This window comes from Fukomys damarensis, unplaced genomic scaffold, assembly GCF_012274545.1.
Source record: "Fukomys damarensis isolate Sample0158 unplaced genomic scaffold, DMR_v1.0_HiC HiC_scaffold_6, whole genome shotgun sequence".
NCBI classification, from domain to species: Eukaryota; Metazoa; Chordata; class Mammalia; order Rodentia; family Bathyergidae; genus Fukomys; species Fukomys damarensis.
This window is the reverse complement of record NW_022900918.1, coordinates 10,739,089-10,756,449: the sequence shown is the minus strand read 5'-3', so window position 1 is coordinate 10,756,449 and position 17,361 is coordinate 10,739,089. Positions and strand designations below refer to the sequence as shown.

Below are 17,361 nucleotides of genomic sequence, written 5' to 3'. Positions count from 1 at the left end.
CCTAATCTGAGACACTGTATTTCACATCCCATCTCCAGCCATCAGTCACTGAGGTGGGTTTGTGAAAACATTGAGAAACAGAACAGTCACATTCTCTTATCTATGCATGTGAGTCCTTAAGGTACATGATTTGAGAATCAGGGTTTTTGGTGTTTATACCCAAACAAGAAAGAGTCATTGTCATATTTAAGACATTTACAAAGCTCTTAAATGCTTGGAAAGAAAACTAAATTAAGTTCTGTCTTGCTCTCTGCCCAGGATGAGAATGTGTATATAAATAGAACAATTACACATAGTCTTAATGGCATAGCTTCCTTTTCTTCTGTATACTGTTAATCACCCAATGTGAGCATTTCCATCTGATATAAGCTATCAGTCTAGGTTGAGCACATTGTAGGATTCAGTAAGTTGCGCAACAACCAAGATATTCCCCCTTTTCTTCAGCAGGTATGTTTTTTTCTTTTCATATCCAGCAGTTTGTACCAGGGCCTGAAACCCTTAGTTACGGAACAAAGTGGCCTAGCAGTAATGGAGCCTGTGTGAGGATAAGAGAAGAAGAATGAACCTTCCCTGTGAGCTTCCTGCCTAGATGCAGGTGCAGGAATCAGGAGGTCATGAATAATACATGACATGCAGATGAGGTGGTGCTTTCTTCTGCTGGGGTTTTGACTTTGCTACCTGCCTGGCGGCTAGATGAGGAGAGGACCAAGGATTGCAGAAAGCGTCCCCATTTAAAGACCCAGTGCACAAAAATTCTGTCCTTTTGAAGAAATAAAACACAAGGGATGGCCAAAGGGAATGATTTTGTTTTGTTTATTTTGGATGAAATAAGCTCCAGGTTATCAAGGTACTGGAACATCTTTCTTTATTTATTTTCTTAAGAAATCTTACAAGTATTTGGTCATACACATAATCTGAAATTCTTCTGAGATTTTCGTAAGGAATTGTTTTCCTAATACTGCTATGCCATTACAGAAATTATCCACTTATGGCATCAGACCTGTGATCAATGAAATTTTTCTAAATGATGCAAATACCTAGAGAATATTGTGATTATGGATTAAACAAGCCCATTTTTCTCCAGTGAATAAGCAGCCTGGATAAAAGGAAGCTTCCATCATTGTACTTAAGTGGGTAGAATTACCATGGTGAAATGAAATAGTTCTTTTGTATTTTTATTGTTAGGATGCAATAAAAGAGGTAAAGGGTTAAAGGATATAGAGTAAATGAAAGAACTGTGAGTACTTGAGGCTGATTACTCCTTGACACTTTATTTAACAGTGGAATTCTCCTGCCTCAGGGAGGGTACAGAGACAGTTCAGGGGGGTTCTTGCATTTCTTTTAGGTCAGAGTGCTTCATCTGGCAAGAAATTTTTTGGCTCAGATGTCCATTTTGAGGATTATATTTCAAGCAGACAGAAGAAAGAGAAGGGAAAGAGTACTTGTGCTACTTTTTCTGCATGTTTCTCTCTCTCCTCCTCCCTTTTTCTCACCTCCATTTCTGTCTCCCTTTCTTTCCTTTTCTCCCTCTAATTTGAGGTCCTGGAATATGAGCTGGCTTTCATTTCTAGCTGAGTCTGTCATTTCCGCTAGGCCCCAGTTTGGCCAGATGCCAAGACCAACAGGTGATCCTTGTAGCTGCAAAACAGCAGGAAGTGAGCTGCACTTGAATGAGGCAGTTCACCAGAGGGGCTGTCTGGCCTCCCTCCATCTTTCTGCATAATTAACACCCCCTCCCCCACGCGGAGCAGAAAATCTGTGCTGAGCAGCTGAACTGCAGCAGCCATTGAGAAGCCTGCAAGGAAAAGAATGTTAATAAGGGACGTTGGAAGAAATCAGCCTGCAAAGTGCGGTTGGGCCCGGGAAGGGGCTGGAACTGTAGTAGCTGTTTTGACCCCGTTCTCACTTGCTAACACTGAGGAGGAACTGAGGTTTTAAAGAACCTTGGAGCTGTTGGTTCTAACTGGACATGGAGACCAGTTTAAAATCCTCATTTTTTAATCTTTGTCTTGTGAATAAAAGTTACTTTGAAGCACAAATTTTGAAGACACTCCAAACTCAAACATTGAGGAAGATAGACCAGAGCAGGATGTTGGCTCCCAGGAAGCTGGAAGTAGGCAGCTGGCACAGTGTTTTGTCAGTTGGTGACTCACAAAGACATGGAGGTCCAGCAGCTAGCATCCAATTAGAGGCCATTGGCAGTTCCTGGAAGCTTTTGACTGCAACCCTGTATAGCACCAGCCCTGGAAACTTGCCAAGCCTTATATTCCTCAGTCTTAAATTGACTGCTTCTTCCGAGCAAAGTTGTACAGTTGTACAGCATCACTTCCAGAAATCCTCTCTCCCAAAAATACCTCTTCACCCTTCTTCCATCCCCAAGATTCTGTTCCTGCATACTTGGGTAAAATTTTGCTTTCTAGGGTTTCAAATCTAGAAGTCGATTTCGCTGTCTTTGTGCACCCCTTCAGGAGCAGGTACAAATTGAGCTCATTGGAGACATGCACAATACTTTTCGTGACTTTTATCCACTCTGTACCTGGCAAAGATTAGGTGCTTAGTCACTGTTCAGTTGAACTAGTGCATCAGTTCTTTGTGATACTACTGAAGAGACAGGAGGGAACCCAAATGGATAACCAGGGACCCTACTTCACAGAGGAATTTTATAGCACAAAACCCATGTGGGTACACTATAGACCACATCCATGATCAACCAATAAGGTTAGAAGTATGTTCATTTAGGTAACAGTAGTCTTTTTGGGAAAGGAGTCATGTAAGAAGCATAGATGGACCAAAGACTTCCAGGAAATGATTGATCCAGAGGTTCTGGTCACCCACTGAGGTGGCTGATATCTATATAGACTTCTAGGCTCAGTGTTTATTATCAGAGGATAAACACAGGTCTGGTCATCTCATCTCCAACAGATAAGTCGCTGGCACTTGTGATATGTCTCGCCTTTGTTCTGACTCTGGAAGACTTAGCCCTATCTGACTGCCTGTAATATTTCTGCCTACTCAGCTATCTATAAGAATTGAAACTGGTGGCCCTGCCTTTGGAACCTTCCCAGTAAACAGGTGATAACAAGGCCTTGTTATCTTGAGACAGGTAAAGAATGAAAAAGGCCTGCAGATTTTCAGGCATAGAAATTTACATCCATTTATTAGGCAATCAGTGTACTTAGAGGATTTTATATGAAACAAACCTTAAAGCAATTATTTCTAAAGGAGGTGCTTTTAGTTTTCATTTGCATTCAGGAATAGGCTTTTTTGGTAATTGTATTACTCATTTACTTACAGGGTACATCCATCCCCAGTATCAAGGGTCCGGGGGAATCGAATGAATAACCAGAAGTTTGCTTGGTGAGTATGCAGTCTTAAATTATGGGTATTTGGAGTAAGTCTAGCCTAGGTGAGTTTTAATAAGGCTGTGTTAAGAGAATTAGTCCCATTGCTATATAGAGAATAGATTTCTAATTGAACTATGTAGTGTCCATTACCTCTGAACAGTTCTAAAGAAATAGGCATAATTTCTTTTTAGCCAAAACTCTAACCAAAAACTATGAATGGAACATCTTCTCCTAACAGAGATGATCTTTTTTATTTCTTTCTTTTTATTGAGTTTATTGGTACAATCTAGGTATACAATACTTACATTCATTAACTATGAATGGAACATCTTCTCCTAACAGAGATGATCTTTTTTATTTCTTTCTTTTTATTGAGTTTATTGGTACAATCTAGGTATACAATACAGTTACATTCATCCTTGGGATTCTGTACCTTTACATAATAGGTCTTGATTCTCATTTTTTTCCTCTTGTCCCTGCCCTCCGTTCACCCCCTCCTCTCCTCCCCATTTACAAACACTTTATTTCCATTTTTTCAGTTTCTCATATTTTTTCCTCTCCCTTATTACCTCTCCCCCACCCTTCCCACTTTCCCTACACCTTTAGCCCTTTACTTCCTATTTCACATTATTAATTATCTCATTAGGATCCTGTGTACTATTATAGTTTTTCACACCAAAGAAACTATTCGGTATTTCAGTTAAAGAAATCTAACAGAGATGATCTTGTTTCACAAGACTTTCAACTCTAACCTTTCAAAAAAAAAATGTTTCCCTATTTTTAGTGAGATTTACTTAACAACCAAGGCTTTTCTCAGATAGCAACTTCACATGCATATGAAGATGTTCAGTTAATTAGTGTGTTGTAATTAATTTTGGTGGTTACTACTGAGATAATTTCTCCCCAACCCTGGCTTTTGCCTTAAATATCTAGGGATCTTTTTTAAATTTGGGGGGATATTAATGTATTTAATTGATGAGTTCTTGAATAAAATTATAAATGAAACTTACTGAAATAACTTGAAAAGTTATTTCAACCACAAAATATTGACTATTGAGTCCTTAAGAAGCAATATAAAGGCTTTTATAAATATTCTTGGGAAATAAAGAAAATAAATTAATATAGCTTCATTTATTTACATTACTGCATTCCACAAAATTAACCTTTCCACATATGTTATCAAAGGAGAGAAAAAGAATTGAACTGTGTAGTATGCTGTTGCAAAGATCAATAGAAATTTACAGATCTCCATTTATTGTACCTACAATGGGATTCTGGTTAGAAAGTTTTTTTAAGCATGGGAATATGATTGCCAGGGATTGTGCTTCCCAATTATTTTTATTCCTAAATAGGGATTGTTTTTCGACACAAAATAATGATATTTTGAATTTGAATAGTACCTAACCAGCTTGCCTCCCTTCCCCCATTATTTCTCATTAACCTTCACAATAGCTCGGTGATGTTAAATAATATGCTTTTATTTTTCCCAGAGAGGGAAATGGAGCACAAAGGATACAGCCATTTGCTTACACACAAAAGCTGAGGCATCCTTCATGGCCTCTCCCAATAGCTAAAGCATATTGTCCCCTGTCAGACCTGGAAAGCTGTAGGAATAGTCATGCTGTTGGTCATTACATGGAAGGAAAGGGAAAAACCAGGTCTCTTTGACTGCGTGGAATTTATATTCCTTCTCAACACTTGGCATATTGTGCTAAAGAAACTTCATTATGTGTACAGAATGCAAGATACTCATGTAAGCATCACAAACCAAGGGATGGAGAACAGAACATAGATATGAACATAGATATGAAGCACTGAATAAATAATAGGTATTCTTTTTTTCCCTTTTTCTTTCTGGGCTACTGGAGTAATAATAATTCATAGTAGGTTATTTAGTAACTGCTTTTCTCTCCAGAGAAGTAATCCATAAAAAACAAAGGATTCTGCCTAATAGCCTTGAGAAAATGCAACTTTTATTTATTCAGCGACATTTATTTATAGTACCAGGCACTAAAAGCACTAGATTAGAAAGATAAATGAGATGTGGTTTGGATATTCTCACAGGGCGGTCTTGCGTGGGTATCGTGGGGGGATGCAATACTCTCCCATCCCTCCTGGCTGCACACGTGGTTGTCACACACACATGACTTACATGGTAAACATATAATATGCAGTATAATACAGTGTAACAGATGCTCTATGGAAATAATGTATAGTACACTCTTCGGGGGAGAAGTTATTAATTAACTCTGCTAAAGATCAGTTTGAGAGTGTGTCCTAGGGAGAGAAGAAAATGTAAACTAAGGAAGAGACTGTTAGCAAATCCAGAGAAGAAAGCTTTTGAGTAAAGAACTGGTAAGCAGAGTTGAGCTAATGCTTCCTTTATAGATTGAAGCAACACATATAAATTTCTGGAGACATTTTTGAGTTAACTATAGCAAGAGCATACATGTATTTAATACATATACCTTACTTGGTCAGGAGTTAGCTAAAATTTCTGTGATATATACCACGTTGAATCTTCCTTAGGTAAATACTGTGAGACTGCTTTGTGGTAATAAATCACCTGGCTAGAAAAAAGCCCTGTGAATCACCCAGGGTCTATTTCTAGTGAAGTGCTAAGTGATACTTTTCATTAAATATTGACTCTGAAAAATTCAGAAGGTTTATATACTCATCTAGTGCTGGAGAAGAAGGGAAACAGATAGTGCCTTTCCTCAATATAGGAGTTCAAGAAAATTTATAGAGTTAGATGTCAAGTTCATCACTAGCTTGTCTCTGGGTTGAGATAGATCTACAAACACATGCTTGAGAGTTAGAAATAGTGATTTTGTGAAGTAGGTTAGCAAATGCTTGAATAAGCAATTAAAATTTGGTAAAAGATGAAAAGCCTTAAACTTACGGAATCATATATAGGTGACGCATGACATTTGGTAGATTCAAGAACTCAGTGGCTGCCGATGACACGTACTCAGCCAGTGTTTATTATCGACTAAAGAGAGTTTAAAATTCTAAGTAGTGTTATGCTTTGCATAATGTTGATACAAGAGGTGGCATCGGTTGGCCTCTTATGTGGTAGCATTTCCTCTTGAGCCTAAGAAATGTGTGGACAAGAATGTCTGCACAGGGCAGACAACATCTGCTGGAACCCAAAGACAAAATACTAACAGTGTACGTAACCAGGGAGAAGATGCATGTGAGCCCTGGGATGAAGGCACCCAAGGGTACTTGTTAAGGTGTTGCCAATTTTGAAGAATGTACTGGTTTAGGGATTAAAGCATGACAATGAGAACTTACATTGGATTGTATTAGCACCCCAATAAAACATATCAGATCATTGCACAACTTGCTTACTATAGAATTAATCAGAGGTAGCAATTCAGTCCAGATAAAACTCTATCAGAATGTCTTTCCCCCAGTGCCACCATACTGATAGGAATATTTGTTGAAGATTTGATAAACCATGTGAATTTCTTTCTTTGTTTTATGCTTCAGGCCTCTTTTCTTTTCATTGCTATGGGCCCTAAATACCTTCCTTTGGCCAATAACTGTTGTATGGAAGGAAAATAAATCTTTTCCTTATACCCATTTTGGTTCATTAGCTGGGGCCCTGTGGTTTAAACCAAGAGAATACAGGTTAATAAGAGAAAAGGAAAGAAACATTCATGAACACAGAAGGAGTACCCAGAGATGAGTAATTTGGGGAGGGGGCTAGAATTTAGGCTTAGGCACCATCTTCGCAAAAGAGTAATTTTTAGTGAAGTTATAAGATAAAGGAGAAGGACTTTGAACTTTTAGGTGCGGCAATTTATGAGAAGTATAGAATGGAGGAAACCACTGGGGAGCTTAAGGATGGCTAATAAGATAGGTTACATCAGTTCTTCTGGTCCCTTGCCCAGGTTGATAAGGAAAATTGTCTCTCATGTTTAAGAATTGCTCTTCCCTCCCTAGCAAGAAAGGGCAAGAGGAGAGTTTTTCTTGGGTCTGCTTCTTTGTCTCCAGCTCATAAGAATTCCTATGCCAAACTGCCATATTTTGGGGGTAGCACATGCTGTCATCCTTCATCACCTTATCCTTTGTGAGAGCACTTGCCGCTCTCTCTTGCATATAATATAACCAGAAGAAAATGTTTTGTTCCACTTGGGGCAAAAAAGGAAATTCTTATTAGAGGACTGATGTGAATATGAATACAGACTTTTGTCCTTTGAGATAGTTTTGCATAAAGCTATTATATCCTGATATCAAACCCACAGAAGAGTGTCTGTTTCTAATTCATAGGCTGCTGTCTTATTCCTGAAGATCCATTACAAATCTGAAATCTGTGTTTTGGTGTACATGTGTAAACAAGAGCAAGAAGGACTGGGAAGGGTTTATTGGGGAGTATCTGTGAATCAGATATTGAATTGAAATAAAGCTCTCAAAATTTCACGGTCAGTGTGTGTTCCTAAAACACACATCTGTGTATGTTCATGTTTACCACCTTATACTTTCCTTTCTCCTCTGCGCTGTTTCCTCCACCCTGCTCCTTTCCTAAAGATGTATGGGGCTTGAGCATCTGTTGTTTGGCAGCGATGGTAATGGTGGTTGCAAGTGTCCCCAAAACACTGTTACATAATAGTGGCAGTGAGTGTCACATAATGGAGACTTCACAGGCTGTCTTTATGACACAGAAACTAAAGCATTTGTTTATTAGTAGAAATTGTCATCAGTAAAACAGAAGTCATTTTTTAAACAATCGTATGCTTTCGCAACCAGCCTCAGTTATACTTTATTTCTTACCAACATGCCTGAGATTTTTTTGTAGCCATATACACAAAAAAGTTTTAGTTTTAATAGAGTCTAGGCAAATTATGATGCAGTCTGGATATGAATTGCATTTAACATTTGGATGTGTAAAAGTTTTGTGTCACAAATTTTTGTGGAGGGCAGGAAGAGCCTTTTCACTCTTTGATGTTTTAATGTTGGATATATAGTGCTACAATGAGCTTAAATATTTATACACAGAGCTGCAAATGTTAGACATGACTATGGTATCTTTTTGAAGGATATAACTAGGGTGAGGCTTTGCCATAAAAATAAGAACATTCTTTTAAAATTTGTTTTCCCGTAATAGAGAAAGCGCTGAGATTGTTGCTGTCAGAAAGCTGATTTAGAACCAGCTCTTTAAGAAGGGACAGGGCATTTACAAATTGTCAGTTTTGCAGCTATCAAAGAAATTCAGGTCGGCCTCCTCACTTTACATATGAGGAATTGGAGGCTCCAAGACAAAAATGTAACCTGTCAAAATCTGGGCATCAATCCAAGCCCCTGCCCACCTGTCCAGTAGTCTTTCCACCATGTGGCCGTTGTCTACCAGTATGGAAAGCAAGGGCAATGCTGCAGATATATATATAAGATGAATGTTTGATTCATCACGAGTTAAACAGACGGCTTTTGCCTGGGTTGTTCCCAGATCCATGTGCTGGGCAAGCAGGAGAGACAGGAAAGGCTGATGAAGATGTCTCTGTTCACATTACTATGTAGCAGTTACTCCCTGCTGGAATGTTGACTCATCATCTTGCAAATCCTTCCATACTCAATATTTATAGATAAGATTGATTGTGTTCTTTTAATTACCAGAGGTTTCCACACCTCCCATCTGGACTTAAAGAGCAGAAATTTATGACATTACATGTGGACATTAATACATGAAAATTTCTGTTTCCAGAGTGCCTGGCCAAATAAGTACTTACCAATAAATACCAATTTTATTGGTAAATAAGTAACAGGTTTGCTGCCTTTAGGTTTGGTTTGGAAGCACGTTCCTCCAGATTTGGAAACAGATTTGGAAAATGGGCCATGGTCGATACAATCACAAACCACTGTCGCCCAGTCCCTGAATGTTTACTGAATAACAGAGAAAGAAGTTATGTCAGGGTGCACCCATATATTAAAATTCCTCCACATTCACATCTTTTATGTCATAAGTCCATATGAGATATTTAGTTCTTTTAACAACTTCAACCTCAAATGTAGCCTGGTAACAGTTATGTATTCTTTAAACTTGTGGTCCATCCTCCAAATTGACCTTATTAAAGAACTTTGACCTGATTTTTAAAAATCCACTACAACGCAGAATTTTGGCTAGAGAGACCTCTGTGATAAAAATGGATCACATGCCTGTTAGTATCAGCTGATTTTTTTCTTTAGCGTTGCTTTTGTCACAGTAAAGATGATTTAGGAAAGGAATTAAAGTAGATTATTTTTCTGCAATTATCTCCCTAATTATAGGAGAATTAGGGTCATAAGATCATGATGAGCCTTAAAAGTCACACTTCTGAGATATTTTTCTTTTAAAGGTCCATGAATATTTTGTTTTTAGCAGTCTACAGCTGTAGCCCATAGAATATTGTATTAAAAATCATGTAACATGATCCTGTAGGAAATCTCAGTATATTCTTTGTTGATTCTTGGAACTGTAGTTAGGTGTAGCACTATAATGTAATAAAACATGTGTCATTAATTATGCCATGACCAAGAGATATTAGTTGTCAATGTAAAATGACTACCCTTTCATATTTCTGGAATTTGTACCATATTCGCATGTAATGATTATTTTTAGGCTGATTTTATACAGCAAGGAGTATTTAAAATTCACAATCTGGAATCCTGATTTACCCTGGGAAAATTACTTAATGGGCTGCCTCCTACAGGTTTAAATTTTGTCATCACAAATTATCATCTTACAGCTTTCCTCCCTTTTAAACTTGTTCAGATGGTGAACGTTGAACTAATGTCATACGGCAATGAAACATGAACTAGGAGAGTCATTAACATAGGATACAGAAAAATTTATGTTCTGATATGAAAAAATATGTCACCAGTAGTTCCAGTCATGTTATAATTAACATATCAAATTAAAATGAAAGATCCTAGTTTTTATATATCTTAAGAAGTTTATTGTTTTACAGTGTTATTCAGCAGATACATTTGGCTTAAAAATTGTCAATTATGAACCATCATCGTCTTCTAAATATATATTTGAAAGAATAATGATTAAAATTAAAATCCAGTCAAAATCCTAGTGTGTTCATAATACCCTGGGAATACTGTTCAGGATAATAAAGTTTAAGGCCTCCCTGTTACCATGTTCAATACACCAGAAGTTTCATTTGTGTTTTCGGTTACTTTCTCAATGTTTCTTTCTGGCCATAGGTTTCTGTACACCCAGGCAGTGAACTAGCAATTTTAAAATCAACTGTATTTTCTCCCTTAATATTATTTTTCTCAGCTTACCACTGGTTTTCGTAAAATGTCTTAGTCATTTCCTTAGAGTTGACCACTTATTCCATCCTTTGGTATTGCACTAGATTACCTAAGGCAAGACTAGTACCCTCATAATTAATTTACTTCTTATAGTCAGTTTTATGAGTACAACAAATAGTGTATTATCAAAACCTTGAAAACAAGCTGATGTCTCAGCAGTGTTGGGCACAGGTACATAAGCCCATGGCTAACAAAGAGCAGGAGGACAGGCTGTCCCGGACTCTGCTATCTACCTGTGCCCAGCATCGCCATTTAAATTTTCATTCAGTTGAGTCAGATGGGATCCTTTTGTTGGAAGTAATGGAAACTCACTGAATCTGGATGCCTTAAGCAAAAGGTAATTTTTCAGAAGGATACAAGGAGAGCTGGAGCCTCAGGAAACACAGGAATCAGGACAGCGCCTAGGACCCAGGAGCAGAATTGAATACACCTGCACAGGCTCCAGTGCCTCAGCCGCAGCTCCTTTGCATTAACGCCACAATCACTGTTACCGAGACTGGAGTGTGATCTTGGGTGACTGGTCTCAGCCTGGGGTCAGGTGCCCAGCCCTTGGCCAGGGTGGGCTTGGGGGTGGGGTTGGTCTTGATTAACAGTCCCAAGGCCTCCTGAGGAAGAAATAATTCCCAAAGGAATAGATGGGATTAGTACCAAAAAATGAGGGGAAAGACTGCTCTTCATAAACTAGCATCATCAGTCTGTCCGTCTGTTAAACTAAAAGCTGAGGATAGAGACTTTTCCAAAATTATGAACTTTATTTTTTGTGGTATTTTCTATTTTTCATTGCATGATGCACTTTTACTACATGACAAAATGATGCACTTTAATATTTTCACTTTGCAACCATAATTTTCTCTAATTTTTCTAACAAAGGTACACTAATAACAGGTACTTGGCCTCTCTCAGGTCCTTCTTCGTTATTGAATAGGCAACATATGAAGATGTTTAGTCAAAGTACACCCTGCCCCTCATCTCCTTGAAACAGAGTGTTTGGTTCTAATCACCTGGACCCATCATTTCTTCAAAATCTTGCTTTGAGTCACATATTTGAAGATGTGTCCTTTAAACCTAAATGTATGTGGCTATTGTGCTGATATATAAAATATATGGAAACCGGAAGCCCTCGTATAAAATGCATAAAACTTATGTCTACAATCTTGTATTCTGCTACAAGTTTGTCACATTAAATTAGTCTTTCATACGTGTGTGTGTGTGTGTGTGTGTGCGTGTGTGTAGGTGCCAGGGTTGGATGCTGGGTACGTCACATATGCTAGGCACATATTCATGCCTGAGCTGTATCTCCAGCCCCTAAATTAGTCTTCATGTCCCCTGCATTTCACTGTTTCTCATAAGTAAACATGAGTGATTTGTGACCCAGGGTAATAAATTGAGGTGTTGGGAAGAGTGCCTAAGAGACAGTATTCTTCATAGTATAACTTTTGGGAGAAAGTACTTCATAAAACCAAGGTATTAGCCCACAGTCAAGTTTAAACTGTATATGAAAGAAGTGTCTTTACTACCCCTCAGGTGATTCATCCACACACCCACCACTTCCGACAGGCTGAGATGAGGTTGTAATTTACTTCAAGTCTCTTGAGCCTTTCTTAATGCTAACAATTTAGAATGGCTGTGTTTAAAAGGGACTGTGGTTCCAAACATGAGGTGAGTATGTGTGTAGAAAGGGCACTTACAACATCTAAGCTGAAGTAATAGCTGTTTAGCCATTTTCCTTCAGTTTCAGTGAATGCCAAATAAAAAAGAATAATAACTTTCTTAGTAATAATTTTCATGTGATTATTATATCTTCTATATGTAGCACGCCTTTATAAATGATCGTATCAGGTCACAGCTTGTAGAAAAGCAATGATTCAGTCGCCCATAGTGTTAATATTATTATAAAATACCAATTCCTCCAATTCCATCTATTTTCCAATCTCTCTCCTCATTCTCTTTTCTTCTCAGAAGTCTGTAAAAAGGGGGGGCATGTAGGGGAGACATTACTTTCCTTGGTGTTTGTAGTTTGTAAGAACAGAGAAAGAAAATGCCTTACTGTTATTTTTCACTTTAGACCTGAATTATTTTGTGTTTTTTGAAGAACCGTGTTACTTAACTGAAGAATGGACTGATTTCTTACAGTGAAAGTGATTCACAGTAATCTTCCTCAAACTACATAGGCTGAGAAGTATTTATTTGTAAAAGACGAGGAAGTGCTGGATTTTACTGGAGGTAGGAAACAAAAGGTCAAAGGAAGCCAAGTTAAGAACAGAAGTCTACTGCCACCTAGAGATAAAAGATGATAAATTCTCAGCATGTACTGTGAATACTTAAGAAATGATCTTTACAGTAGATGTAATATGATCCTAAACTGAAATGCAGCTGGGTGACTAAGTCTCCACCACTAAGTGAGACTAGATTCAATCCATTACTTCTGTCTCCCATTGTCGTGTGCCAGTGACATTATGATGACTTCATTTGGTTTTGCCATTTTGCCCACAGCAATAGAATCGTAAGTCACTGGAAGTCTTCCTCCTGTGTGACACAACCTCAGTGGTTTGGAAGCCACCGTTACACTGACTATGAAGAATGTCTGCTCTACACTCCCAGCCAGCTTTTTCAAATACTATGTCAGAGTCTTCACTGGGACCACGCTTTTCATTGTATTGTGTGGCTGGTGTGCTTTCTTTCTCCTGGGAGGCGGCAAGGAACAAGTGGAACCTGTAAGACAACAGGAGTAGGAGGAGCAGGCCTTGAGCCTCACCTGAGTTAGGCTGATGCCTCAAACCACATGCAGCACCTCTGTCTTAATTACTTTTCTCATTGCTGAGACAAAATTACCCAACACTCAGAGTTAAAGGAGGAAAGACTTATTTGGCTTATAGCTCGTAGAGGTTTCATCTCGTAATTGGCTGGCTCCAAGGTAAGGTGGCATGGGAGAGGGATAGCACAGAGGAAAAATAGTTCATGGAGGGCAGAAAGTAGCAAGCAACAAAACAGCAACCCTCTTTCTGTCCCTTGTAATTTATCCAGGCTACTCACTCTCAGCCTGTGACCAGGGTGTCCCATTTCCACATATTACAAATGGCTCTTTATAAAACAGTGCCACCTGCCCTCAGTATGTTTAGCCCAGTGCTGCATGGTCAGACAACTAATTCCAACTAAAGAAATAACTCTTAATACATGAGAACTCCACTCCCCCCCCCCCCCCACCCCCGCCCCCACACACACCAGTACCAACTGCCCTGACCTCTTTCTTCCATGGCAAGATTCTAGCACTGGAAGAAACCCTGAATTTATTTGTTCATATCCGCACAGCTTGATATTCTTTCCATGTACTTCTGCAAAGTGACTCAAACTAGAAAACTCACACTGTCGAATCTCAGCTCTAGCACTCTTCTTCGATATTTTTCAGCAACGTTAGCCTTCTTCACCCTACATGCCCTCATCAGCTCTTACCTGAAATATCACTCTAAGCTCCTCTCTGGTCTCCTTAGATTCAGATTCTTTCTACAACTCCTTAATTCAGTCATCACCATGCCTGCAGTGATCATTATGAAATGCCAACGGATGTTCTCTTTTTTATAACTCTGCTCTGATTTGCTATAATTTACAATTCCAAAGTCCTAGGGAACAGTTTTAAGACCCCTTTCAAGTAGATAAAGCCCTTTGCTTCACACAATTCTTCCTCTTTTTTCCATCTCGATTTCCCAAAATTTTCTCGTCAGGCAAGGACCCTTGGTTACAACCGCACTGAATTTGTTACCTTGTCCGGAACCAAGGAAGCTAATTGTGAACACAGAACTTAAAAATTTCTCAGAAGACTTCCTTACAGCTCCTCCTCCCGCCAGCCTCTTCCTTCCTGATCAAAGGCCACTATGGCCACTACTATCACCTTTATCACAGTTTATTTTACTTATTGGGATCATCTTTTTCTGGTTGGGAGCACAGCATGTATACAGCAGGCTTAGGGCACATTGATGAATTTTTAAATCTTTACTTTGTTGGTGGGGAAAATGAAACTTAAATAATTTTGTCTTAGTGTTTTCCTTTCCACTTTTTGATGGCTGGCTATTTCCCATTCCTTAGTATTCAAAGAAAAGTAGAAATATTTAGAAGGCAATGAGAAGTATTCTCATGTTAGAAACATTTAAACATTGGTCACAACATCTTTTTTTTCTGTTTATAATAATTAAAGTTTAGCAGAATATTTGAGTATTTGAATGAAGAACACGGACCTGAATTTTGGAAGCCAAAATTTTATACCTAGTCTGCCATTCCCTAATCATGTGATATGGGAAGAAATTGAATCCCTGATGTCTGCTCTTGCTTGTTTATTTCACAGAAATGATGTGATAATAAATGGGGGAGATTATGTGGGAACGAACTTCAGCCATAGAAGGCAAGACACTATGAAAGACTTCTGTGGCATTTATCACTTTGCACTTTCTCTTAAGTGTAACCTTCCTAATTGATGCTTTAAAAACTGGGTAACTTTCTTTTCTCATCTTATTTCTACAAACTGAATAGTATAAAGGGTTAGGATTTCAGGTGTTAACCTCCACCTGATGGCCTTCCTTCTGATCTGCTTGATCCTGAATTTAACTGTGTAAGGCTTACATTAACACTCTGTCTCTGCTTGTTTCTGCCTAGCATTTCTTCATGGCTGAGTGTAAAAAGCTTGATTAATAAAAACTTGCCCTTTTATATTTCCTTGTAATCAGTCTAATAACAAGAGAGATGTCTTTTTGTTTCTGGTGTATATTAGTAGATTGTGTTTTTCATTGTCATGCCTTCCAAAACACAAACACCCTCAACTATCACAACTCTGGAAATAGGACTTGGAGTGAGATTTAAATTCTGCGTCTGGTGTTTAATAGGATTAAAGCATATAACATTTTTTTACATGAACGAAGAATAAATATCTTTTTTTTTCTTTTTAGTCTGCCAACTGACTCAACAGGTACTGAATTTTAAGTGGTACTGTGCAGGTTGGTAAAAAGAGTTAATCATTTATCTTTCCAAGATCTAAGGAGCCAGGCCTCCTCAGGATGGGAGCAAGCTGTGGACCTAAGGACCCAGAGCATGCACTGAGAGGGCCTCCTAATGATAATAACCTGAAGACAGTTCACTCTACAGGAAATGACCATCAAAGCAAATCTGTTATAATTGGCCACAGAGGGAGATGTAGCCTCTGAAGTACTGAATGTAGATTTTTTTATTCTCCAGTTATTTTTTAAGTCCTCTAAAACTGACCTAGGGTGAAGAAATACAAAGATCAAGAGTCCAAGCATCTCAGCAGAAGAAATAAGGCTCTACAACCGAGGAATGCTGGTTCTAATCCTGTCTTCTCTTGCTTAAGGCCAACAGCCTCAAACTCAATACCAATTTCTTCGAGGTAAAATGACAAAAATATCTCTTTTGCAGAACTTAGCAGATTGAAATTTAAATGATTTAAATGACTGAAAATTAAGTGGTTTGTAATGGCTCTACTTGCCATTACAAAATACCATAGACTGAATACCTTAAATGATAGGAATTTATTTCTCACACTTCCGGAGGTTGGAAAGTCTGATATCGAGGCACTAGCTACTTTGGTTCCTTGTGAGGACTTTCTTCTTGGCTTATCTTCCTTATGTTTCTTCACAGAGTATATAGAGTGAGCTTGTGTCTTTCTTCCTCTACTAGAAGGACACTAATCCCCATCCAGTGGCCACACATATTACGGGATGGGGCTTCTATATATGCATTTTGAGGGACACAAACATTCAGTTCATAATTATTATTTGAGGTTCACAGCAGAGTCATATATGTTAGGTATTTTCATTACAATGCCAACTCTTAATTATCATTAAAACCAATCATCAAAACATCACATCTGTCTGACTTTGCCTTCTGTATGACAGAGGAAGAAATCTGATATAGGTGGTTAGAAATAGGCCTTGGAATCATTAACTTTCTCCCAGGCATGCCTATTATATTGCTGGTAAATAATTCAGCCCCTGGTGATAGAGGTAAACCTCCGGTTTGATTCTGCACAGACTCCTCATTTTCTTCACTTCCCTAAAGAGAAACAGTGAAGAATGATTTTTACCAGACATGGAGAATGACCCACTCGTTAGCCTCACTTTTCTAAGATATTTTATATTCTTCAGCTTTTTATACTTTCACATAGTTTCAAGTATATCATTTCATTTATTTCTTACAACCATGCTGTGAGATGTCTTGAAAGATGTTCTTAATCTTTAAAATGAAGAGGCAAAATAGAATAGGGATTAAAGAATTAATCTGCTTATTTTCAAGTCTCAGTTACTACTTATTCACTCTGCAACCTTAGGCAAGTTATTTAATATTTCTGTGCCTCCGCTTCTTAATCTATAAAATGGGAGCTTACTAATATGCCTGTCTCATGGTTGTTATAAGGATTAAATGTGCTTTCTTACCTATAAAGCTCTAAGGTCAGTATTTAGCAAACTCAAAAATGTTGATCATTGTTATAAAGAAATGCAAGACTAGTTAATATAGTATCATAACTAATACCTATCTAATACTGTTCTTCAGTGTGGTATCATTAAACTGACCTGGGCACATCTATCTACCTCATCTGTCTTATTCTCTCTTCTTTTTTTACATATGTCAGTATGTGTTTATGCCTCTCTCTTTTGGACTGTTAAACTCCCCAGCATGTAGCATAAAATCTGGCCCATAGCATGCTTTTAAA

At 38.2% G+C, this 17,361-nt stretch overlaps 1 protein-coding gene across 9 annotated transcripts in view; it reads left to right on the top strand.

The window, feature by feature from the left end:
* Klf12 (Kruppel like factor 12) overlaps positions 1-17,361 on the top strand; it is a 581,477-nt gene that overhangs the window by 507,203 nt on the left and 56,913 nt on the right. For all 9 annotated transcript variants that reach the window (XM_010622344.3, XM_010622347.2, XM_010622343.2 and 6 more), the window contains one exon: positions 3,295-3,357. In XM_010622344.3, coding sequence (XP_010620646.1) covers positions 3,295-3,357 — 63 coding nt within the window. The remainder of the gene's footprint in view (positions 1-3,294; positions 3,358-17,361) is intronic.